Here is a 24,691-nt window from a genome sequence, read left to right on the forward strand (position 1 = left end):
TCCTTGCAATTTTTCTCTTCTGATGATTTCTGTTTGCTAGAACCAGATTCATATTTAATAAAGTAGTATTTTCAGTGTCCATTTCCTTCTAACTCGCCACAATAGGCAGTGGGGTAAAATTAATGAAGCATTGCTTTGGAACCAAACAGAATTTGATTTGGACTCTGACACTACAATATGTGAATTTGATAAATTTTGCAAGTGACTTGTCCTCTCTTAACCTCTTTTGTCAAGTACAAATTTCAGAGAATATAACACACTATGGTAACTGCAGTCTGTAGTCTTTTGTCCAAAGAATAGGTGAGAAATTCTTGGCCTGAGGGGCACCTGGGTGGCTCAGCAGTTGAGCATCTGCTCAGGTCATGATCCCTAGGTCCTGGATCGAGTCCCAAATCAGGCTCCCCCACAGGGAGCCCACTTCTCCCTCTGCCTATGGCTCTGCCTCTCTCTTCATGTCTCTCATGAATAAATAAATAAAATCTTTAAAAGAAAAATTCTTGGCCTGATATTCAAGGCCTATTCAGTCTGGCACCAATGTATCTAGTACCCTCCTACACTAAAACACTACTGCCAAGTCCCTCGTGTATAACTCTTCTATTACAGCCACGTCTGTCTGTCCTCATTTGTGTGGTAGGCAGAATAATGTCCTCCAAAGATATCAGATCTGATCATTGGAAGATCTGACTTTATGAGGACAAAGGGCCTTCATAGATGTAATTACATTAGGGATTTTTAAATGAGATTACCCTTATATTAGAATGGGCTTACATGGCATAGCAGGTGTCCATATAAGACAGAGACAGAGGGAGATGACACACAGACACAGAGTAGAAGGGACAGATGTAAGGACAGAAGCAGGGGTGGGAGAGGTGCAGCTACAAGCCAGGGAATGCCTGAAACCCCCATGAGCTGGAAGAGGCAGGGACAGATCCTAACCAAAGGATCCAGAGACAGCATGGCCTTGCCAATGTCTCTATTTTAGTCCACTGGTACTAACTACCAACTTGCCAGGACTGTGAGAGGATAGATTTCTGTTGTTTTCAGCCACCAGGTTGTGGGTTCTGTTACAGCAGCCACTGGAAACTGATACTGCAGGTTTCCCCCCAAGCTGGCCCTGAGACAAAGCTACAAGTGCAAGTATTTGAGACATGATAGCAGGAGTCACTGAAAGGGGGTGGGAAGCAGTGAGAAGAGGGGTGAGCCAACAAATGATGTATCAGAAAGTGGCTGTGCCAGGGACCTTCAGGGCTCATCTTGCTAGGGACCTTTTGAGAGGTTCTGTGGATCATGCTTCAGAATATTCCCACTGTGCAGAAAGATAACTGGAGTATTTATCCCATGTTTATTCTTTCTTGGCTGAGAGTCATTCCTCAGTGACTCTCATCACTGAGAGTCAATTCTCCACCATCCCAGGCCTGCTTTATATGTGGGCAGGATAGACTCTGTGGCTGGAATATGTCTTTAGCCATTAGAATAGAAAATAACATGGTAGGGGTGTGAGTAGCCTCTGTTACAGTCCATCCAAGCATCACTGAGATCTACTGTCCCCCATAATGATCCCATTCTGTTCTGTTCCTGATTCTTCAAACTGGTGGCCATTTGCAATCCCAAAAAACTTAAGACAAAATGTCAGTGGAATAAGCCAATATCCTGAAGCAGCAATTGGGCCTGAAGCTGTAGTTAATATTTGTCAACTCCCTCTTCTTCCACCCAACAACTGGATTCTTCTCATCTCGCTGATGTTCCTGCTTGTCTAAGCTGGCTTGTCCAATGGGACCCAGTCCCTCATCCCTGGGGTCTGAGCCATGGTTACCATGCCCCAGTGTCAGGTTGTTAATAGCAAATATGGGAATACCAAGAGGTATCTCAGTGTGTCTCTTGACTGGACACATTCCTTCCTGTCCCTGTATATATCAGCACCTCTAACTTTTCATGATAACCAAGGTCAGAGCAAAGGTTTTCCTTGTTGCCAGTTTATCAGCATAAAAGTCCAAACTAACCAGCCCATCGTTGTAACTTTGGGTTGAGTGGAATCTTACTGTTTCCCCTGGTGGAAGCATTCCATCCTTGGGAGGCCACGACTTCTTTTTTTTTTTTAAGATTTTATTTATTTATTCTATGAGAGACACAGAGACAGAGGCAGAGATACAGGCAGAGGGAGAAGCAGGCTCCCTGCAGGGAGTTTGATGTGGAACTAGATCCCAGGACCCTGGGATCATGCCCTGAGCTAAAGGCAGATGCTCAATCACTGAGCCACCCAGGCGTCCCCACAACTTCTAATATAATAGATGTTAATGCTGTGGGAACCTATGTAAAAATCTGAAGTGAGTTCCTGACAGTGATGTTAGGGGTCAATTCCACTTCTACTCCTCAATTTCTGAATAGTGTATTCTTACAACTGGGGACACTGCACCACAGAGTTGCTGTTGGTTTAAAGTACATCACATCTTGGGGAGGTTACCCTGATTCCATGGATATCGTCCTCTGATGGTGCCTTGCTGGGGATAGTGTCATCCTCTGCTGGTGCGTTGCCATCCTGGTATTGTATCAGGCTTATAATTTCTGGAGTAATATAGTTTTTGACAGGGCCAACAGATTCCATAGTGATATGCCCATTGTCAAACCTCCTTCCATGTTAAGTGGGACTTTGATCCAAGGTGATGCCATTTCCCATGTTGGGAAATGACTTTATAAACCCTTGGTTAATGGTACTGGAAGAAGTAGTGTAAGTCGGGAGAGCAAACCCATTCCTGGGATACATATGAGAGTAAAGACATATATCGTCCCCCTCATCGTGCAAGGCATCCCTTAGAGTTAATTTGGCCCTACTGGTTAGACCCCATGAGGAACAGCGCTCTACTGTAGTGTAAGTGACTGACAAATAGCTTTTTGGATTATAATATAAGTGTCTTACATTAAGCTTTTGATTACCAATTCATTCATTTCAAAAACATCTGGAATGAACACAGCTCCAACTATACAACTAGATAAATAGGCAGATGGGTCCCCCAGAAAGTTCCCCTTATACAAAGCCCTGGATGACTTAGATGACTGAGCACTGGAGTGACCCTTCTTCTCTCTTCCTGTGCTTTAATCCCTGCTTTTAAGTTTTCAATTCACTAATAGTGAACTCATGAAATCCTAGGCCCCACACCCTCGACTTCAATAAAGGAAAAACCCTAGGTCCTCTCTCTGTCTCTCTTTCTGTCTCTTTTTAAAGATTTATTTATTTATTCGAGAGAGACAGAGAAAGAGAGCAGAGGTGCACAAGAGAGAGAGAAAAATAGAGGGCATGCACACACGTGTAGGGGGAGGGGCAGAGGGAAAGAATCTCAAGCAAACTCCCTGCTGAGAGTGGAGCCTGACACGGGGCTCAACCTCAGGACCCTAAAATCATGACCTGGGCCAAAATCAAGTGTTGGATGCTCAACCTGCTGAGCCACCCATGTGCCTCTCACTCTCTCTCTTGGTTTTTATCTCTACCCACAAACCCACTGTGAGGCCCCAGGCTTGCCGTGTACCCTTTAGAACTCCTGAATAATACACCTTGTTTTTTCAAAGTTCCCTGAGGTGTTGCTGAGATGTGTCTTCCTATCATAATAAGATGCACAAGGGCCAGTACAGCCCCCAAATTGGCTGTGAATAGGGCAATGTCTGTGGAAGCTCACCACCAGTAGTAGGGCCCAAGTGGGTGAGGATTTTCCTAGCTGATGGCATCACTGACACGAAACATGTAACTCAGGCTCACCACACATCTCAGATTTTCGACACTGAAAGCATGTTGATCAGACTTCATAAGTTGGAGTCCATGCTATTGGGCCCTTGTATGGCCTCCATTCCTGACATGTGACTACTACACTTATGGACTCTCCCCTCACTATGTGCCTCCTTTATGTGTGAATCTGTGTTCCCCCTGAGTCCCCACCACAGCCTCAGTTCATGATCTCTCAGCTGTTCTGTGCCATAGGCACTTTCTAATTGACTCCCATCAAGGTCCTGGTCTACCAGCTGTCTGAGAGAAGGACTCAGTCTCTACCAGGGCTGGAGTTACCTGACAAGTCACTCTGATGCCTCTGGGGGTGAAAGCTGTACAGTGGCCTGTGCCTAAACTCTGGTCATGCTCCTACCTGGTCCCTGAAATCCCTTTGCTGACACAGTGTGTCTCAACAAGTGTCCTGTGAATGCCGCCCTACTAGTTCCTTCAGTTCTGTTTATGGTCCCTGTCTATCTGGTGAGCCTGACCTAGTCCTTCTGGAGGGAGAGGGAATAGAATTTAACACCTTTCATTTCTCATTTTTCCCTTTCTCTCCCCAGGTGTGATTATGTACCCATTGTTACCTTTGCATAGAATGAACCAAAATTAAAAAGCCTGATACTACAATAGTGGATATCTGTCATAAAATTGTCCAAACCAATAGAAAGTACAACACCAAGACTGAACCTTAATATGGTTAAGGTCTAAATAAACTGGGTGACAATGGTGTGTCAATCAATATAGGGTCGTCAATTGTGACAAATGTAGCACTCTGGTGGGAAGTACTGATAATGGGGGAAGCTGTGCATGTGTTGGGCAGGGAGTATATGAGAACTCTCTGTGCCTTCTGATCAATTTTTCTGTGAACCTAAAACTGCTCTTAAAAAAATAAATTATACTAAAAAAAGGGAGGGGGGACTGATTTTTATACAGCAGGCAGGAGAACTACACCATTCCTACCTGCCTAGTTTTATCTAGACCACCATACAAAAGTTACACAAATGAGTGACTTATGATTTCTTAGGTCCTCTTAGCACCCTTGAAGATGAGCCGATACGTACAGCATGAGTGTCTCCCACTGTTAAGTAGTAGCAGACCAGACACCCATCATATATAACAAATGGTATGGACACCAGGAACTTCCTTTTCTGTAACTCTTTTCTCATAAGCCTACTGTGCTCTGAATTTTCAGCATTATGTGTGCATTTACTGAATGACTATATAGGAAACACCTACAATGACCAGGCCTTGAGCTACATGCTGGAGATACCATTGGTTGTTTTTTTTATAAAGATTTCATTTATTCATTTTAGAGAAAGCATAAGCCAGGGTGGGAAGTGGAGAGGCAGGGAGAGAGGGAGAAGCGGACTCTCTGCTGAGCAAGGAACCTGACATTGGGCTTGATCTAGGACCTTGAGATCATGACCCGAGCTGAAGGCATATGCTTAACTGACAGCCACCCGGTCACTCCTGAAGATATCATTGTGAGTAAGACCTAGTGTCTTCCTTTAAGAAACTGAAACATCCACTGGGAGCAGCAGATAAGGGAGGAGGCAATTACAGTGTGGACAAGCAGCCAATCAAATGCCAGGAGGGTACACAGAAAGAGCCTTGGAGACTCAGTAGAATCCCAGAAAAGATACCATCCAAGTTTAATTCAGAAGGACCACAGAAATTAGCAGATACCATCAAAGCTTAATTCAGAAAAACCACAGAAATTGGCAAGGGCAACAGACAGGAGGTCAAGCAAGGGAACAACTGATGAAAAAGCAAGAATCAGGGGAGAATATGAAATATTTGGAGGAACTGCAAATAGTTGAGTGGGAACTTGCTACCTAGAATCTCAAAGGGTGTATGGCTCCAGTGTCAAACACTTTGATCTCGGACTTCTAACCTTTAGAACTGTGAAAGAGTGCCTTGCAGTTGTTTTTGGCCACTCAATTTGTGGTAGTGTTTCTTAGCCAAGCTTTAAGAGATATGTACAAAGGGTGTACTCAGAGAGCTAGTGCAGAGCCACCTGGGGAAGGTGGATTATGAGTCTGCCCCCGTTGAGGTGAGGACCACAGAGCAAGCATCTCTATCTGGTGCATCTGTGATCTCAAAAGTGATGCAGACCTTGCTGCAGCAGGTAGCAGCTGGGGGGCAGGCAGGGGAGAGCATCCTCCAGGGTCATGCCAGCGACTCTCACTTTCTGAACCCAAGTTAGAGCCAGTTGATATGGGAGCTGCCAAAAGGTAAATTGCAGGGGCAGAGTAGGGAATAGATCTGAGTAGCAGAAGACAAAGACTGGCATTATTAGGGACTCTCCCTCTAGGTTGGTGGGAGCAGCAGACGTCACTCTATGGCCAAGTCTGGAAACATAGGCTATCAAATACTGGACCACTTCATCCTTAACATGGGATGTGAAGCTGGGGTAAAGTGAGAAAGATCCTAAACACAAAGGCAAAATATTAAAATCCATTATAGTTTAATGATTCAATGCATTGGTCAAATGACCTGAAGTCAAGAAAATCAGCACACAGGGCAGCCCGGGGGGCTCAGTGGTTGAGCCGCTGCCCTCGGCTCCGGGCGTGATCCTGGAGACCCAAGATCGATTCCCACATCGGGTTCCCTGCAGGGAGCCTGCTTCTCCCTCTGCCTCTCTCTCTGTCTCTCATGAATAAATAAATAAAATCTTAAAAAAAAAAAAGAAAAAAGAAAATCAGGACACATTGGATCTAGGACAATTTGGACATCTGGATTTTAGACAAAAAGGTTTTTTTGTGTGTTTTATTTATTTTTTTTTTATTTTTATTTATTTATGATAGTCACAGAGAGAGAGAGAGGTGCAGAGACACAGGCAGAGGGGGAAGCAGGCTCCATGCACCTGGAGCCCGATGTGGGATTCGATCCTGGGTCTCCAGGATCGCGCCCTGGGCCAAAGGCAGGCGCCAAACCGCTGCGCCACCCAGGGATCCCTTTTTGTGTGTTTTAAATCACTTATTCTACCTAGTTTTCATCACTATTTTGAGAAGGAATTGAAACAATGGCACTAGACATTGTTATGAAGAAATAGAGAATTTAGAGCTGAAAACCTTAAAAAAAATTTAAAAGAGAGAGAAAGAAAGGTTGCACCCAGGTAAAATCTACTGCCCTAATCAGGAAGTAAGACAAGAGGCTGTTAGAGCGGTATTTATACCACAACCGCTCTGGAGGGTTCCTGGACTTCATGGCCTGCAATAAAAATTAAACTGGTACTTGCGATGTGGTTGTCTCCCAGAGGATTTGAAACAGTTACAGATTAAAACAAATTAAGATACTTAACATAAAAATCCCCATCATTCTTTAAAGGAAACAGTACTTGGCAATGAATTGGAGATAAAGCTTTCTTTCATATAAAGCAGAATATTTATATTTATATGTAATTTAACTTGTATTAAATGCATATAATTTTATATTATGTAGTTATATTTATATATGATATTCTTACTTTTATGATTTAAAAATGCATTAAAAGCTCCATTTGCCCTTGCAAATGGCAGAAAGGATGGTGGGCAATATTGTTACCCAATATCTTGTTTGGGCTGCTAATAAAAGAAAAGAAAATTACATTGTCTTTTGTCAAAAATAACATTCTGCAATTCTTTGCTTTCTCGTTTTTTAAATTATTATAGAAACAGAATGGCAGAAATCATACCAGCGTATAACGTGGCCTTCGCACATATTAGAGCTTCTCAGGGAGCCTTTGATGTGTGTGGGATTTTAGTAAATCCACAATTACTACACCTAACATGTCTAGCTACTCGGCCTTGCTGACTGAAGTGAGGGCTGGGGGTCATCCAAACATGACATACTGCCGGGGAAAAAAAGGATGAATGGAACAAATTCATCCGCACCGTATTTAGTCCACAAGGAACATAAAGTGAACAACAGAAGCCCACAACAGGCCTTGAGAGATCCTGCCTGCCCACGTGGAAGCGACGCCCCTAACAGCACAGCAAAGATGGGCAGGGCGTGGAACAGAACCCGGGACGCGGAATGGCCTTTGTCGGTGAGATAAGTCACTCCACGTCTGTGCTGCTCGAAGGGAGAAAAAGAACCTCAGCTGGTAGTGGCACTCCAGACCACAGCATCAGAAATAGATTCATGAACAGAACCTTCACGTGGCTCATGAATCTAAGGGAAAGAGAAAAAATAAATGAGTTGCAAATGCAAAGCCAGTATAAACCCAGGGAACATACTTTGCATGTTTAACTAGGAATATGAGCCTTTCTCCTTGAGAATCCTTGACGGTGTCCCTGCAGGGTGCTATGGACATTTTCTCATAGTATTAAGTATCCTAGAGGCTACACAGGGGGCAGTGTATTTTTTTTTAAGATTTTATTTGAGAGAGAGAGCACATGAGGTGGGGGGGAAGGGCTGAGGGAGAGGGAAAAGCAGACTCCCTGCTGAACTGGGATTCTCCAAGTGGGGCTCCATCCCAGGACCCCGGAATCATGATTTGAGCCAAAGGCAGATGCTTAACCAAACGAGCCACCCAGGCACTGAGGGGAGGGGTGGGGTGGGGGGGCATATATTTTAATGGTCCTGGTCCATTAGGCATGGTGAGGTTAAAGGTCTTACCCCAAACAACCCAGTAACTTAACAGGAGAGCTAGATTAGCCTTCACAGCCCCATAGTTTCCATGACTTTGATCATTGAATTCCAGGACTTTGGTCAGGCTGCAGCTCTCATAGGGCCTAGAACTCAGCAGATAACTAGGCTTCCTCCAGGCCCCAAGACCAGCTTCATGATGCCTCTGTACTTAAAAAGAATATTCATATATACATACACAAAATTCATATATACATATGTATACACTTATATATACAAAATAATATATATGTGTATATGAATATATATATTCATTTTTAATGTTTAATATCCAAATGCCTTTCCACATTTATTTGCCGCCATCCCAGGACCCCGGAATCATTGAGAAACATTTTTGTGAAAGGCTACATAAGCGGTATTTTGGCAATACTTATGTAAACAGTGAATCACCATTGCCATCTCTTAGAAAACACAGGTCCAAGGACACTGTGGCATGCTGTTTGGGTGGCATGCTCTCTGTTTAACTATAAGGATGATTCCAAAAGGAGTGTAAGCAAAAATAATGCTTCCCTGAGTGTTAAAATACATAGCTACTTAACCATATAAAGGTATAAATGATTTCAAGTGATTTTAAAATACAATGATTTGACTGATTATTCCTAGTAGAATATATCCTAATGGCAAAAAGAAACCCCAAATAAACTGTTAACTACATTGGGTACTTAAATTGTTACTAACCATTTTGGTATTGTTTTTCTGAAACAAATGCACATCAGATAAATAAGTAATTTTATTAATATTACTATGACCAAGATTTTCATCATTGATATTAGAGTCAGAAATATAAAATCAAGAAGTAAAAACTCTGTAACTTCTATTTCATTGGCTACATCATTATGATCACAGGGTATTTTTTTCTTTTAAAAAATGCTTTTCTTTCTAGTTCTGTCAACTAAAATAGCCACAGAAATATGCCAAGGGCAATGAGCATCACTTATTTTCATATTGTGATCTCTAAGTATATTTCCTGTTACAAGGCTCTTTGGAGCAATAACTGCTTCAGATCTGGCCCAGGAAATAGATAAAATGATCCTGGCACATGTTACCATGCCAGAAAATTAGAAAATTTATTTAAGGCCATTGAGATTGTGTCAAAAGGCTGAGGATCCAACCCAAAGCTTTGGATCCACCTTCCAAATATGGGACAGTTTCATTTTCAGAAAGAATAATAACTAACTTCAAAGAATTTAAGGTCTTCAAATATCTTATTATTCATGAGTTCAAAATGATACTGAAAATAAAACCCACCATGGGTCACTGTTGACAGATGCTGGGGGATTACCTCGCTAGTCTAAAAACTGGGAAAGAGTCTAACATTTATCCTGATTTTCTTGTATAAATTGTGAACGAGGGCTCATGAAGGAAAATCTTTCCTTACAGTACTCCAGCTAATAAATGGAGAAAGATTAATGTAATAATATCACTTCTCAGCCCCTAGTAAAATAATGATGAAAGCAATGGTCATCAATGACTGGTAAACAATTAGATAGAAAACTGATAGAAAACTATAAAACAATGGAAAGACTGATAAGACCTGACCTAGTAATCAATGTTTACATCATAGAGGCAAGATGGCGGAGGAGTAGGGTCCCCGAGTCACCTGTCCCAACCAACTTACCTAGATAACTTTCAAATCATCCTAAAAACCTACAAATCCGACCTGAGATTTAAAGAAAGAAGAGCTGGAATGCTACAGAGAGAAGAGTTTGCACTTCTAACAAGTACAACTCGTTTTTAGCCACTCTGCACTGAGCAAAATGACTAGAAAGAAGAACTCCCCACAAAAGAAAGAATCAGAAACCGTACTCTCTGCCATAGAGTTACAGAATTTAGATTACAATTTGATGTCAGAAAGCCAATTCAGAAGTACAATTATAAAGCTACTGGTGGCTCTGGCAAAAAGCATAAAGGATTCAAGAGACTTCATGACTGCAGAATTTAGATCTAATCAGGCTGAAATTAAAAATCAATTAAATGAGATGCAATCCAAACTGGAGGTCCTAATGACAAGGGTTAATGACGTAGAAGAAAGAGTGAGTGACATAGAAGACAAGTTGATGGCAAGGAAGGAAGCTGAGGAAAAAAGAGAAAAATAGTGAAAAGACCAAAATCAATGCCCAGAAATCAGTGGCATTTCTATACACTAACAATGAGACTGAAGAAAGAGAAATTAAGGAATCAATCCCATTTACAATTGCACCCAAAACCATAAGATACCTGGGAATAAACCTAACCAAAGAGGTAAAGGATCTATACCCTAAAAACTACGGAACACTTCTGAAAGAAATTGAGGAAGACACAAAGAGATGGAAAAATATTCCATGCTCATGGATTGGAAGAATTAATATTGTGAAAATGTCAATGCTACCCAGGGCAATTTACACGTTTAATGCAATCCCTATCAAAATACCATGGACTTTCTTCAGAGAGTTGGAACAAATCATCTTAAGATTTGTGTGGAATCAGAAAAGACTCCAATAGCCAGGGAAATATTGAAAAAGAAAACCAGAGCTGGGGGCATCACAATGCCGGATTTCAGGTTGTGCTACAAAGCTGTGATCATCAAGACAGTGTGGTACTGGCACAAAAACTGACACATAGATCAATGGAACAGAATAGAGAATCCAGAAATGGGTCTTCAACTCTATGGTCAACTAATATTCGACAAAGCAGGAAAGACTATCCACTGGAAAAAGGACAGTCTTTCAATATATGGTGCTGGGGAAATTGAGCAGCCACGTGCAGAAGAATGAAACTAGACCACTCTCTTACACCATACACAAAGATAAACTCAAAATGGATGAAAGATCTAAAAGTGAGACAAGACTCCATCAAAATCCTAGATTTGAACACAGGCAACACCCTTTTTGAACTTGGCCACAGCAACTTCTTGCAAGATACATCTATGAAGACAAGGGAAACAAAAACAAAAATGAACTATTGGGACTTCATCAAGATAAGAAGCTTCTGCACCGCAAAAGAAACAGTCAACAAAACTAAAAGACAACCTACAGAATGGGAGAAGATATTTGCAAATGACCTATCAGATAAAGGGCTAGTTTCCAAGATCTATAAAGAACTTATTAAACTCAACAGCAAAGAAACAAACAATCCAATCATGAAATGGGCAAAAGACATAAACAGAAATTTCACCAAAGAAGACCTACCTACACATGGCCAACAAACACATGAGAAAATGCTCCGCATCACTGGCCATCAGGGAAATACAAATCAAAACCACAATGAGATACCACCTCACACCAGTGAGAATGGGGAAAATTAGCAACACAGGAAACAACAAATGTTGGAGAGGATGTGGAGAAAGGGGAACCCTCTACTGTTGGTGGGAATGTGAACTGGTGCAGCCACTCTGGAAAACTGTGTGGAGGTTCCCCAAAGAGTTAAAAATAGAACTGCCCTATGACCCAGCAGTTGCACTGCTAGGGATTTACCCCAAAGATACAGATGCAGTGAAACTCTGGAACACCTGCACCCCAATATTTATAGCAGGAATGTCCATAATAGCCAAACTGTGGAAGGAGCCTCAGTGTCCATCAACAGATGAATGGAAAAGGAGATGTGGTCTATGTATACAATGGAATATTACTCAGCCATTAAAACCATGAATACCCTCCATTTGCTTCAACCTGGATGGAGCTGGAGGGTATTATGCTGAGTGAAGTAAGTCAATAGGAGAAAGACAAACATTACATGGTCTCATTCATTCAGTGAATATAAAAAATAGTGAAAGGGAATAAAGGGGAAAGGAGAGAAAGTGAGTGGGAAATATCAGTGAGGGTGATAGAACATGAGAGACTCCTAACTCTGGGAAATGAACAAGGGGTGGTGGAAAGGGAGGTGGGCAATTAACAAAAATTTAGTGGGGAAGGACCTGGTTTCTTTAATCTCTTCAATAAATACAGTGCCAAGAAAAACATAGGGGAAATCCATAGGTTAAAAGAGACTTAAGAGTTAAATCGACCAAATGCAATGTGTGCCTACTGATCAACCATAAAGACATAGTAACTAATCATAAAGACATTTTGAGATGTTCTTAAAAATTTGAATAATGGTTACTTTATGATGTTAAGGAATTATTACTAATTTTTCACATGTGATATTTATGTTGTGATTAGGTTTTAAAAGAGTCCTTAACTTTTAAAAATGCCTGGTAAACTATGTACAGATGAAATGATATATTGTCAAAGGTTTTCTTGAAAATAGTGTAGTTTAGGAAGGAGGAATTGAAGAGGTATTTATGCAACAAGATCGGTCACGAGTTAATAGTAATAAAAGCTAAGTGATAGATACATAAAGGTTTATTATACTATTCCCTAATTTTATGTGAGTTTCATTATTTCATAACAGAGATAAAAATTTAAAAGCTCTAAGACCCAACATTACCTAATTAACTTTTCTTTAAATTTCATTTCTATATTAGCAGAAGTTAAAAGAATATGCACATTATTCTGTGCATATTTCTGCCCCATTGTCTAGGATCATTTTATAAATTCCAAATATTATCAAGAAAAATTTGATAACATCTCTCTGGCCTTTTTAATGATTAAACAATAGGATTGATGTCTCAGTGACCCTTGTTAAGACACAAATGAGAAAATAAAGGAAAAGATAGATTGGTGCTGGCTTTAATTGGCAAACATAATTCTTTAAGCAAGTAGCACCTTAAATCCCCCACTTTGAGGATCGCACTTGGTGGACACAAAATGGCAAAAGAGCAATCCTTAGCTGGGATCAGAAGGAGTATTAGAGCATTCTATAGCAAGTGCCCAATCAGTGACTTCCATTGTGTGCTAGAGGCGAGAGGATGTTCAGGTCTTCCCCAACTTGAAAGATGCTCTTATCTTTCTCCCCTCACAGCATAGAGTGATCTCATAGGTAGTCTTCCCACTACATTAATGTGAGTAGAGAGAGAGAGGATGAAGGTCCATCACTTATTAAAGAGATGAGCTGACTGCTTTGAAGGTCTTACAAGACCTAGAGCACAGAGCAAAAAACCAGGAGGGGTAGGAGAAGAGACTGGGGTAGGAGGCAGGAATCATGGAAACCATGGCCTGCAAGTGAGAGGTTTGGACTTGATCCCACATACGAGAAGCCATTGCAGGGGTTGTAGGCTGCCGAGCGTAATGACCACACTTGCATTATTAAAAATTCACCATGATTACATTGAGTAAAACCTGGGGCCAGCACGGGAATCATGATAGGAGTGTAATATTCTCACTAGATACAGGTTGTGGCAATGAAGAGAAGCAGGCAGATACAAGATATATTTTGGAGATGGAACTGACAGGGCATGTTGCTGTATAGGTTATGAAAGATCAGGGAGAAAGATTTCAAGGAATATGCCCAGACTATGTGGCATGACCAACCAGAAGGAGGGATGTGCACATAACTAGATGAAGAACAGAAGAAAAGAGGCCGGAGACCAAGAGTCAGATTGCGCACATACTAAGTTTGAGCTGCTGATTAGATATCCAAGTGACATCCACAAGGAGCTACTGTATAGAAGTTAAGTTATGGGTCAGGAGTAAAAAAAATACCATTATCAGTCATTTGCATAGAATGAAAGGTAATGTATTCTAATGTTGATCAGAACAGGAAGTATTGAAAGGCTGGGTGGAATCATAGGGGGAGAGCCAACTAGAGTTAGAAACCCACTGAATTGAGAAGATGCACCATACTGAGGATCTTAGGTTGTGGCCAACTGAGAGCAACTCCCGTTCACACTAGAGTACAGACCACCTGTCTGGATGTCTTCTCCCACCCCCTGCACAGAGAAGGTCTTGTCAGCTTTCTGAGGAAGCTTTCCTAGAATAGAGTCATCCTTCTGCCATCCTGGAGGTCCCGATCTTTCAAGACAAGGCTGAGCCAGGGGAAGACCAGGATTGGGCCAGAGTTTAGTGAGGTCTTTGGATAGTCTCCAGGAACCAAGCAGATCTGTCTTTCATGAGGAGGACTCTCATCAAGACAGTTATTGTGAAAAGTGATACCATACCATATCTATGGTATCATCCATTAAGCCTCAAAAATTGCTGGAAATCATAATCACAGCAAAGTGGGAGAGGTCTTGTGGATTGTCAAAGATTTGAACTGCCAGCACTTTCTTCAGCATGCACAGATGTAGCCCATAAATTCTGCTATGATACTGTTACACCCTCAAGCCATATCTTTTAGGTTTGGGTTTGGTGGTAAAGCTGCAAACATGATCAGAGTCTTACAGAATGTCAGAATGAGAAAAGTAGTACTTTTCTAGTAGTACTTGTAAGTAAACACCTGTTTTTAATCTTTTTAGCATTGCAGAACTCTTTGAGTATATGATGGACGCTGGAATCTCACCTCTGGAGAATAAAAATTACATATGGAACAATTCACATACAATTTTAAGGAGTTTGAAGAATTCCTGCTATTCATGTATCCATTTGTGGGTGGATGGATTTCCGACCAGGACACTTGGGTCTGGGAGGTGAGATAAAATATACCTTAATGAACACTGGAAGACAAATAAGGCAGTCTGATGATAAACAGCATCTTCCATGCATCACCTTCTAGCATATTCTGGACATGGACTAGATCACAAGAAGATCTGTTCACATGGAGCTATTCCAAGACCTCAAAGATCATCAGGAGAGGATAATCATCATGGGTATCCCAGTTGAAGACATCTTGGAAAGAAGAACATTCATCTTTTCTTCTTTTTCTTTTCTTCTTCTTCTTTTTTTTTCCTTCTTTTCTTTTTTTTTTTTAACACTAAAAACCTTAAGGTCCTGAGGAGCAGGAGGGAAGAGCGTGAAGAGTAGGTGTACTCCCTGGTATTGATGTGCTTACAGAGGACCTGGGCATCAGTCGTGTAGAAGGTGGACATCCATTTGGCTGGGGTTCTGGCTTTGGCTTTGAGTGAATTATCTTACTCCCAATAGGACCTCTCTCAATCTGACAACAATTTGTCCTAAGTGATGTACTTGCCAGGACTCCATGGCACAGAGGCAGCAGGAATGAAGGAAATACTGCTGGCAAAGGCCAAAGTGAAGCTGAAGGGACTTAGTGATTTCTTGCCAACCATCATGTGCTGGACTCAGCAATCGGAAGGATAGTCCTGAGCTCCCGGAGATGAACCAAGATACAAAGAACAAGTCCAGGTGAAAGAGGGTGCAATGCAGAGCAGAGGAGGCTTTCATTGAGATACTTCAGGAGGAAGCCATGGAAAGCTGCAAGCCTACTTTATCAGACTGAGGACCAGATTTTTATTTCCTTTTCACTAAGACATGCCAGGAAACCTGTGATCTTATGCCAAAGACAGGAAAGTGAGTTCTTTCTAGGGATTAGTTCTGAAAGCCTTTCACTAACAGTGCCAATGAAGTAAGGATGGCCTTTGGTGGTTGGGCCATTCCAAACTCCCTGATTGACATACCAGGTAAATCTGTTCACGACTTTTCCTATGCATCCCCAGGGAAAGGTAAATTCTAGAAAGTCTCAAGGTGTTTCCAAATATTGTGCATATTCTCTGTAGAGTTTCTCCATCCTTTGAGGACCATACAGAAGAAGTGCAGCACCCATTTCATGGATTTCCACAAAGTAACATAGATGTGCTCACTTTTCCTTGGGAGAGACCACTTAGGCATACACTGCAGAATGGGATCATTTCTATTGAACTTCAAGAGAGCTAGTTAATTTTTAAGAATAGTTCCTATTGCCTTTAATAAATTAGAAAAGGGAAACTCAGGCCCAAGTGAAAATGGCATTCTAAATGTAACTTCCTTAGGCAGCTCGAAGTAGGATTTGGTTTGGTGTCTATGGGAGGGGGCAGGTCACTATCACACAAGCCTGCCCCCTCCATGAGTCAAACTGATGCAGGGAGATCTTCTTCAACTCTGTATTATTAGTGAAATGAATCTGGAGCTTCTTTCTTATGCCAAGTCCTTTAGGTTAAATACATTCTAAAAACAGTCCTTCCCCCTTTTGGTTCAGGGAGTTTAGGAAGACCTTACATGAGGAGCCCACCTAGGACTTTGGAGACAGGAAAGAGAACAGGATGGAATACAGGTGAAAGCGATTGCCTGGGGTTGCTAACAATGGGGAAAGAAAAGGTTTCCTCTGGAAAAACCAAGCATCGTTTTATTTCACTGCTCTATTGAGACCCCTTGCTCAGAACACAAGCCAGGTCTGTAACTCTTGAAGGGGATAGTTCCTGTGAGCACCGCAGCAAAATGTGTTTACCCCTGAGGGGCTGGTGGGAAGTGGAAGGGTACTGCCAGCACTCAGCCTTTGTCATTTAGAACTGCCTGGGGGACAATTATGAAACACACACCTGCAAATTGCAAGGTGATGGCTTCTGCAGGTGATGTGCAATAAGACAGGCAGGGACATCAGTCCTCAAGTGTCTCCTTCCCAGGAATGCCTCTGAGTAGAGCATTGCCTCACTTTGAGGAAGATGGCCCCCACCTAGGAATTGGGCCACAGGGTATTTATGATTCACCTTAAGGACTAGAGGCATTAAAAGATGAGACCAATTGAACATGGGAGCATGAGAGACCACCACCCGGTCACCTGCTGCTCTGGAAACATTCTTGCCTGCACCTTTGAATGCTGGTGAGTGCCTTTCTGCAGCCCAGGAAGTCAAGCACAGTCAGACCTTGCAACCATTCCGTAGAATTGCTGTGCTCTCAGCAAGGGAGAGAAAATAGACAATTTTCTAAGTCTTTCCAGACAGTACCTGTTGTCATTAGTTCTTCCTGGAGGCTTGTGCAAAGCTCTCTGTTTGATGCATGCATTGGACAGAGCAACATGGAGAGTCCCCCATGTACTACTAGGCATTGTGCCAGGTGCAGGGTGGTACACGGCCGAATGAGGCAACGGGAGTGGCTCCCATGAGGAGTCTTGTGGCCTTAGTCAAACTGTGCTTTGATAGGGCTCTCTTCTCTCCCACCCCGTACCCTTCTTATAGCACTGCATTGTGAAATTTGAGAAACCGATCGCTGGAGGGCAGAGGGAGGCTGGTACCAGTTCTACCGAGAGCCATCCTGAGCTATGCAGGTGGGCAGTTTCCACTCAGGAGAGCAAAGCACCCCCATCACTAGTACTTTGATAATCTGCTTCAAAGGACTGGATGACCATAGGGGAATCCACATGATGGGAATCTTGCAGGCCCCAGGGTGCGCTTGGTTATTTGGGCTGCCTTCCCGTTTCACTGCCTAGATAGTCATGTAATTAGGCTTCCCTCCACTCCATTCCCGGGTCTTTCTTCCTTTACTGGACACTGTCCCTGGGGCCCTGGGGCCCTCTCCCAAGACCTGATTTCTCTGAGTCCTTGTCAGACCCAGTCAGCTGCAAACAGGGCCAGCTGGGTGGGAGAAAGGGGAGGGGTACAAGCTACAGAATCGCTAATTTCTTCAGAAATCCTCCAAAGTTCTCTTTGATTTCTTATGAGGATCTCAGTGAAGGCATACATTTATTTTATGCATTCTTTAAAAAGCTTATTTTGCAGATCAGGATGTCATCTTATGATCTCATTTTTGCCCAGTGGCCCAAGGTAAAGAATTGGAAAGTGACCATAAAATGAGAAAAAATGGAGAATCCCAGAATCAACTCCCTTTACCTCACTGATGCTTGTTGAGTTCAGACAATATTTTGAAGCCGTTATAGGGTCTGTACAAATTCCAAGAAACACATGACATGTGGTCTCTGATCTCTAATCATTATTTTTATTTACTTTGCTAAATATTTTCAAAAATAATATAGTAATAGCAGATACATTTGGAAAATAAAATAGGAAATAATCCGCAATCCCACCTAACATGCTCTACAATTTTCAAATTAGCACATGCCCATCTTTGTCTGCATCTCTAAATGTTTTATTCAGCGACAACCATAGGTTATGTTTGACTTTGTAACCATTTGTTTTTTACTCGATGTTACAATAGAACATATTATAAAAACTTCCAAAAAACCCCCCATAAACAAAACAAAAACCAAACAAATAAAAAGTCCCATATAGCTTCATAGTCATTTCTTCTTTCTTTTTCTTTCTTCCCTCCTTCCTTTTTTCTTTCTTTCTTTTTTTTTTTGGTCATCTTATTTCTATTTGCAATTATACTTACATATAATTTTACATGTAACAGACAAAATCCCACATGTTTAGGGTCTTCTTCAGCTTACTATTTTCTTTTCTCCTTCTCTTCTCCTTGTCAAATTGCTGACCCAGCAACTAGTTCCAAATTTAGCTTTCTTACCAACGTGATATGAATTCTTCCTTACTTTCCTCCAGGTTCATAAAATATATCACAGCACACACACACACACAGAGTCTTTTGGCACTGTTTTACAAAAATGAGATTGTATTATGGCAATTTGTTTGCATCTTTTTTTCTTGCTCAGTAAAAGCACTAATTCACTCTTTGTGATGGCTTTCTAAAATTCCATGGAGTGGCTGTGTCATAAATTATTCAACGATTTCTCTATTCATAGTTATACCATGTTTACAATTTTTAACTCTACAAACAAAAACAACATCTTAGATAAACATTTTATACAGCTGGGCTTATGATGTTGATAACTTTTATTTCTATGGTAAATATTCCCATGAGTGGAATTGCAATTTATTTTACTTTTTAGTAGACATTGCCAGATTGCTTTCCCCCAAAGGCTATAAATACTCACATTTCCACCAGCAAATGGGACAACACGCTCTTCTCTCTTGCCTGCCAGCAGAAGGCTCTTCCTTAAACCTGGCATTATGGATGTAAGTCATATATCACTGTTAATTTAACTTCCTATTTTCCCATTACTACTGAACTTGAATGTCCTTTCATATATATATCAGACATTTGGAGTTGCTTTCCTGTGAATTTCCTGTTTATAGCCTGATCTACTTTTCTTTTGAGTTGTAGGTCTTTTTCTCATCAATTTGTATCTTACAAATTCTTTGTATGATATAATCTTTATTTTGCCAAATTTCAAATCAGATTTCAAATATAATTTCTGTTTACCTATATTCTGTCTTTTCCTACATAAAACTTAAAGCTTTTATGTAAATATATCTATTTTTTCCTTAACAGGCTCTGGATTTCCTGCTTTGGTTAAGAAGCTATTCTCAACTTTGCATGTGATCTTTTGGATTTTTTCCCCGAAGGTTTTTATGGTTATATGTTTACATTTCAGTCTTTGGTCTATTTGGGATTTAGATTTTCATATGATTTTTTTTTATTTTTATTTTTTTATTTTATGATAGTCACAGAGAGAGAGAGAGAGAGAGAGGCAGAGACATAGGCAAAGGGAGAAGCAGGCTCCATGTACCGGGAGCCCGACGTGGGATTCGATCCCGGGTCTCCAGGATCACGCCCTGGGCCAAAGGCAGGCGCCAAACCGCTGCACCACCCAGGGATCCCAGATTTTCATATGATTTTGAAACAGGGCACACTTTTGCTTTCCTTCAAGTCAAGCATTCATGATAGTACATTGATGAACCAAACCAAACATTGATGAACCATTGTTTTCCCACAGAATTAAAAAAATCACACTTGTTGTACCTTCCATTCTTATACACCCTTCGGTGTCTTTCTAACTTAACTATGTTTCACCGATCTATTTTTCTATCCTGAAAGCATTGCCATATTTATTTAATCAGTTTATATAGTTCTGCAATTCTTTCTCCTCTTTAAAAACAAAGCAAAACAACAAAAAACTTTTCTACCTGTCCATTGGCATTTATTTTCCCATTTAAACATTTATGTGACTTAAGGTAGTAATTTTTAAAAACACTCCTAGGATTTGCATTGCTTAGGATGTAGTTTCAGATGCTGTAATAAAGAGCCAAAGTGATAGTGATTTAAACAGATAGGGGTTTTGATTTTGTTTGTGTTTTTCTACCAAAAATGCCAAATATAAGCAGTCTGGGACTGATGTGTCAGTTTCATGGTAACAAAGCCAGGTTCTTTCCATCTTTTGTTTAGCCATCGGCTGAGATGGTGTGCTGCCCATCTGCATTGCAGTAAAAAAGGGACAATTAACAAGAAAAGGTCAAACCTGCCCCCCATATAATTAAAGAGGGGAAGTTGCACATATACTTTGCATCTCATTGGCCTGAGCTTGATCACATGACAGCACCCAGTTCCAAGGGACATAAGGAAGCTGCCCGTGATGTCATAGTTTATAAGAAATATGTATTTCTTAGGTATTTGTCCCTAGTTCCTAACATAGGCTCCTAAACTCCTGATAAATTCCTAAGTGGTAAGAGCACCAGGGCACCTGGGTGGCTTAGTGGGTTAAGCATCTTCCTTGGCCCAGGTCATGACCCAGGGTCCTGCAATTGAGCCCCAAATTGAGCTCCCTGCTCAATGGGGAGCCTGCTTCTCCCTCTGCCTCTGGCATTCTTCCTGCTTGTGCTTGCGCGCTCTCTCTCTCTCTCTGTCAAATAAATAAATAATCCTTAACAAAATAAAGAGCACCAGAAGCATCTTTTATGCTATTAAAGTCATTCTGGGTGGGCTCCTGGTTGCCTCCTAAGTGGGGCTGGTCACCAAAAAGACCAAGCCGTAATGAGAAGCTTGGAATTTTCCACTTCACCCCACTTCTCCAGAGAAAAGGAGGTCTGGAAATGGAAGTAGTGATTATTCATGCCTATGTGAGGAAACCTCCATTAATCCCAATAGGATGGGGTTTGGAGAGCTTCCGGGTTAGTGAATACATCCACTTAGTGAAAGGGTGATGTACCCTCAACTCCAGGGGGACAGATGCTCCTACATTCAGGACCCTTCCAGACTTCCCTTATATATCTCCTCATCTGCATCCTTTATCATATCCTTTAATATGCTGGTGAGTGTAAGTCAGTCTTTCCCTGAATTCTGTGAGCTGTTCTAGCAAATAATTGAATCCAAGGGGAAGGAGATCAAGGGGATCTCCAATATGTAGCCAAGCTGGACAGAAGTTGTGGGTAACTCAGGTACCTGCTACTTGCAACTGGCATCTGAAGGTGGATAATGTCAGAATTGAGTTAAATTGTAAAACACCTAACTTGTGGCACAGAATTGCCTGGTGTGGGGAAAAAAAAAACCCACACATTTGGTGACCGGAAGTGAAGTGTTCTGTGTGAAAGAAAAAGGAAAAGACACAGAAGGACCACCAGAGGTTTTTCTAATAGATGGGCAACTACAATTTAATTACCATTAGCAACATTCCTACGAAGAAAGAGAGAAAGGGCATTGGATGATAGAACATTCTCTACCACAGGATTCTAGTTGGAATTACATTAACTGTGTATAGAACAAAATTGGAAAGATACACATTTTAGGAAATTAAATTTTCTAATCTAAAATGTTTATGTCTTCTCATTGCTCAGCATTTATTTTACCTCCTTCAATATGAATTTTTAAAATTTTCTTGATTGAGGACCCCCACATTTCACATTTTTCCTCTTGATTTATTGATGTTAGGAATTACATTGATAGATTCTGTAGTATTGAAGCATCTTTGAAATACACGAATAAATCCAAGTTGGCCACAGTATGTTAATCTCTGGAAACATCAAAACTATTGAGTTATATTTGTTATATTTTAGTTTATAATTTTTAGCCACACATAATATCGTTGAGATCTTAAGAGTATTGGTTGATGTTGTAAAACATAATCATTAGCTACACATAATATTGGTTGCAATTTTTAAAATATTGATAGATGTTTTAAAAAATAATCATTTTGACCAGAATTTGGTATTAAAATGATGCTAGTTTCATAACCTTAGTCATGGGGGACTTTCCATCTTTTCATATGGCCGAGAGTTGACAGTTTAAAGAACAATGAATTCTGGACCTTAAAGATTAGATGAAGCTCAGCTGTGACACCATCTGGACATGGAAACTTATATTAATAGCTCTTTACATACCTTTCCAAGCCTTCTGTGATAATTAATCTGTGTACGTTCTCGACTTTGTCTTTGGTCAGTTTTGTCAATTTATGTTTTGTTAGAATGTTATGCATTTCCTCTAGAGCTTCACCTTTATTACCAAGGGGTTATAAAAGGTAGTTTTTTCAAATTTCATTTCTGTGATCTTCTGTATCTATGGTTATGTCTCTTGACCTATTCCCAATCATATGTATTTTTCAGTAATTTTATTTCAACTTTTAATGTTTTTTGAATCATAATTAAACTCATAAGGATTTGTATAGTATAATGGTATCTTCATAAAACTAGTCTTTGGATGTATTTACCTTTTCTCCTATGTTTGTTACTGTTTCTTTCTTATCAATTTCATCTTTGATAATTGCCTCTTCATACTTTCTTTTGGTTTATTTTATTATTGTTTCTCTAATTTTCTATGATCAGACTAAGTTTCATTATTTTTCATATTTCTTTTTAGATGTAAACATTTAAGTTTCTAGCTTTTCCTCTGAGTACGATTTACACTTTCAGAGATTCAGATGATTCAGATCATCTCTTTGTTCCCAAGTTTGTCTGAGGTTGTATTTCATCATTTCTGAGTCTTAATTTTATCGCTTTCTATGATTTATCTAACTCTATTGGATGACAATAGAATAGACCTTAGAATCTCTCCTTTCTTTGTTCCATCAACTTAGAAAATAATTTTTTATTATCTACATGAGAGATTATGCATTCATAAATTCCTTTATGTTTTCAATTTTCGTGTTACAGATGACTGATTCTGAAAGGGTTGTATTAAAATCTCTCACTAATATTACCTTGTTAAGTAATTCCTCTGTTTCTAATAGGTTTTGCTTCATGTACTTAGCAGCTCTTTTTTGTGTGTGCACAGGGGTTTATGAGTTGCTCTGTTTGTCTGGGTTTTCTGAGAAGCAGGCACCCAGTTAGGATGAAATATGAATGTGTTGTATCAGAGGAGTGGCCTGTGAGAGAGAATGGGGAGGAATCTAGGAGGGCTAGACAAGACATCAGACCCTGAGTGAAGACGAGAGTGAGGCAAAGTTGAGTTGAAGTGGTCTAGGCTACCCTAAGTCTAATGAAAAGTTCAGGAAACCCTTGAGCCAAAGTTGTCTGTCAGAGGAGTCCTGTGTCTTCAATAACTGGACTACCTGGGTCCCCTGTTCTCTCAGCCTTTGCCTGGGAACGTCCTGTGGGAAACCTGGTCTTACCACACACGCTTTGGTGGGTCTTGGAGGACATCAGCTGAGGCTCTCCATCAATTTTGCTCCCTCTAGTTGGAGGTCAGCTAGGTATATTCCAATGACAATCATTTTCATGCATCTCCTTCAAAAAGAACAACATTCAGCTTTTATTAACTGAGTGTTCTTTTTTCCAAACCTATTAGATCATGGAAACTTTGGTTTTTACTTTTTTTGTTTTTTCCTACAGAAGCCCTGGAGCATACTCTGGGAAATGCTCTTCTAGTTGCATGTCCTTAGGCATTGTCCTTGGTCATGTCTAAAATATTGTAAAAATGATATCTGTGAAGACAGAGAAAGCATTTAGATCAAGTCTGCAGCTGATATGGAACAAAATGGAAAACAAATTCAATAGATTTATAGTTCCTCTTCCTATGTACCAATTCAGTTCTAAAGGGCATCCTGAAAGCCATTTGCTCATAAATCGAAAGTAGGGAGGCTGTTTTAAGTTTAAAATCCCTGGATACATTCTCACCAAAATGGGCATGGTCATGACCTTGAAACATTAAAATGACATATGTTTTTCCTAGCTGATACTTGTTGTGTTGGCATCTGAAGTTTGTGGAGGCAGTTTATTCCTATCCCAGCCCCTCAGGGTGAAAGTGTTTCTGTTAACTCCTTGGATGCCACTAAACTGCACATACACCTGCCATGTCTACCTTGATCTTGTGCAAATTCAAATGACAGTCAATGCCCTCAACCATTCACGGCTCGTGACAGCAGTTTCCTTGGCAGTAACGTCCCTGGCTTTCCCTTCAGGTTCTCAAACTCTTGGCTCTAGATTGCTTAGTCTCAAAAACTGAGGCCCAAAGAGTCTACAGAGCAGACTAATAACACCTGATACTGATATTGATCTTTTAACCACATAAATTTCTCTTCCTCATCTTGCCTGTTCTTGAAGATGGCGTAGACCTGGACCTTCTCATTCATCGCTGGCTCCTATTTTATCCAAAAGGATAATTCCTACTGTCAAATGATTCATCTCAGGGGCATGTGCTGCATATGCAATTTCCTTACAGCTTTCAGCTTGTAAAAGTCACTTCTCTCTTCCTGGTCATTGTCCGTCTCTGGTATGAACACTTTCAATATTTTCTCTGTGAGACTTTTCAAATGTTACGGGTTTAATGTTGTTCTTCAGCAGCTCGACAACAAACACAG

At 40.7% G+C, this 24,691-nt stretch overlaps 1 protein-coding gene across 6 annotated transcripts in view; it reads right to left on the reverse strand.

Annotated features, from left to right (window-relative positions):
• Positions 1-6,718: 6,718 nt before the first annotated feature.
• The window catches only part of LOC144312139 (uncharacterized), a 36,594-nt gene continuing 18,621 nt past the window's right edge, over positions 6,719-24,691 (reverse strand). For 4 of the 6 annotated variants that reach the window (XR_013377577.1, XR_013377576.1, XR_013377578.1 and 1 more), the window contains 2 exons: positions 19,058-19,125; positions 6,719-7,909 (listed from right to left, as the gene is read on the reverse strand). Coding sequence is in view for 1 of the 6 variants with exons in the window: in XM_077894491.1 (XP_077750617.1) it covers positions 7,835-7,909; positions 19,058-19,125 (143 nt within the window). In the remaining 5 variants the exon portion in view is untranslated. The remainder of the gene's footprint in view (positions 7,910-19,057; positions 19,126-24,691) is intronic. The other 2 variants (XR_013377580.1, XR_013377579.1) reach the window with 1 other exon arrangement.

This window comes from Canis aureus, chromosome 4 (genome assembly GCF_053574225.1).
Source record: "Canis aureus isolate CA01 chromosome 4, VMU_Caureus_v.1.0, whole genome shotgun sequence".
In the NCBI taxonomy this organism is placed as follows: domain Eukaryota; kingdom Metazoa; phylum Chordata; class Mammalia; order Carnivora; family Canidae; genus Canis; species Canis aureus.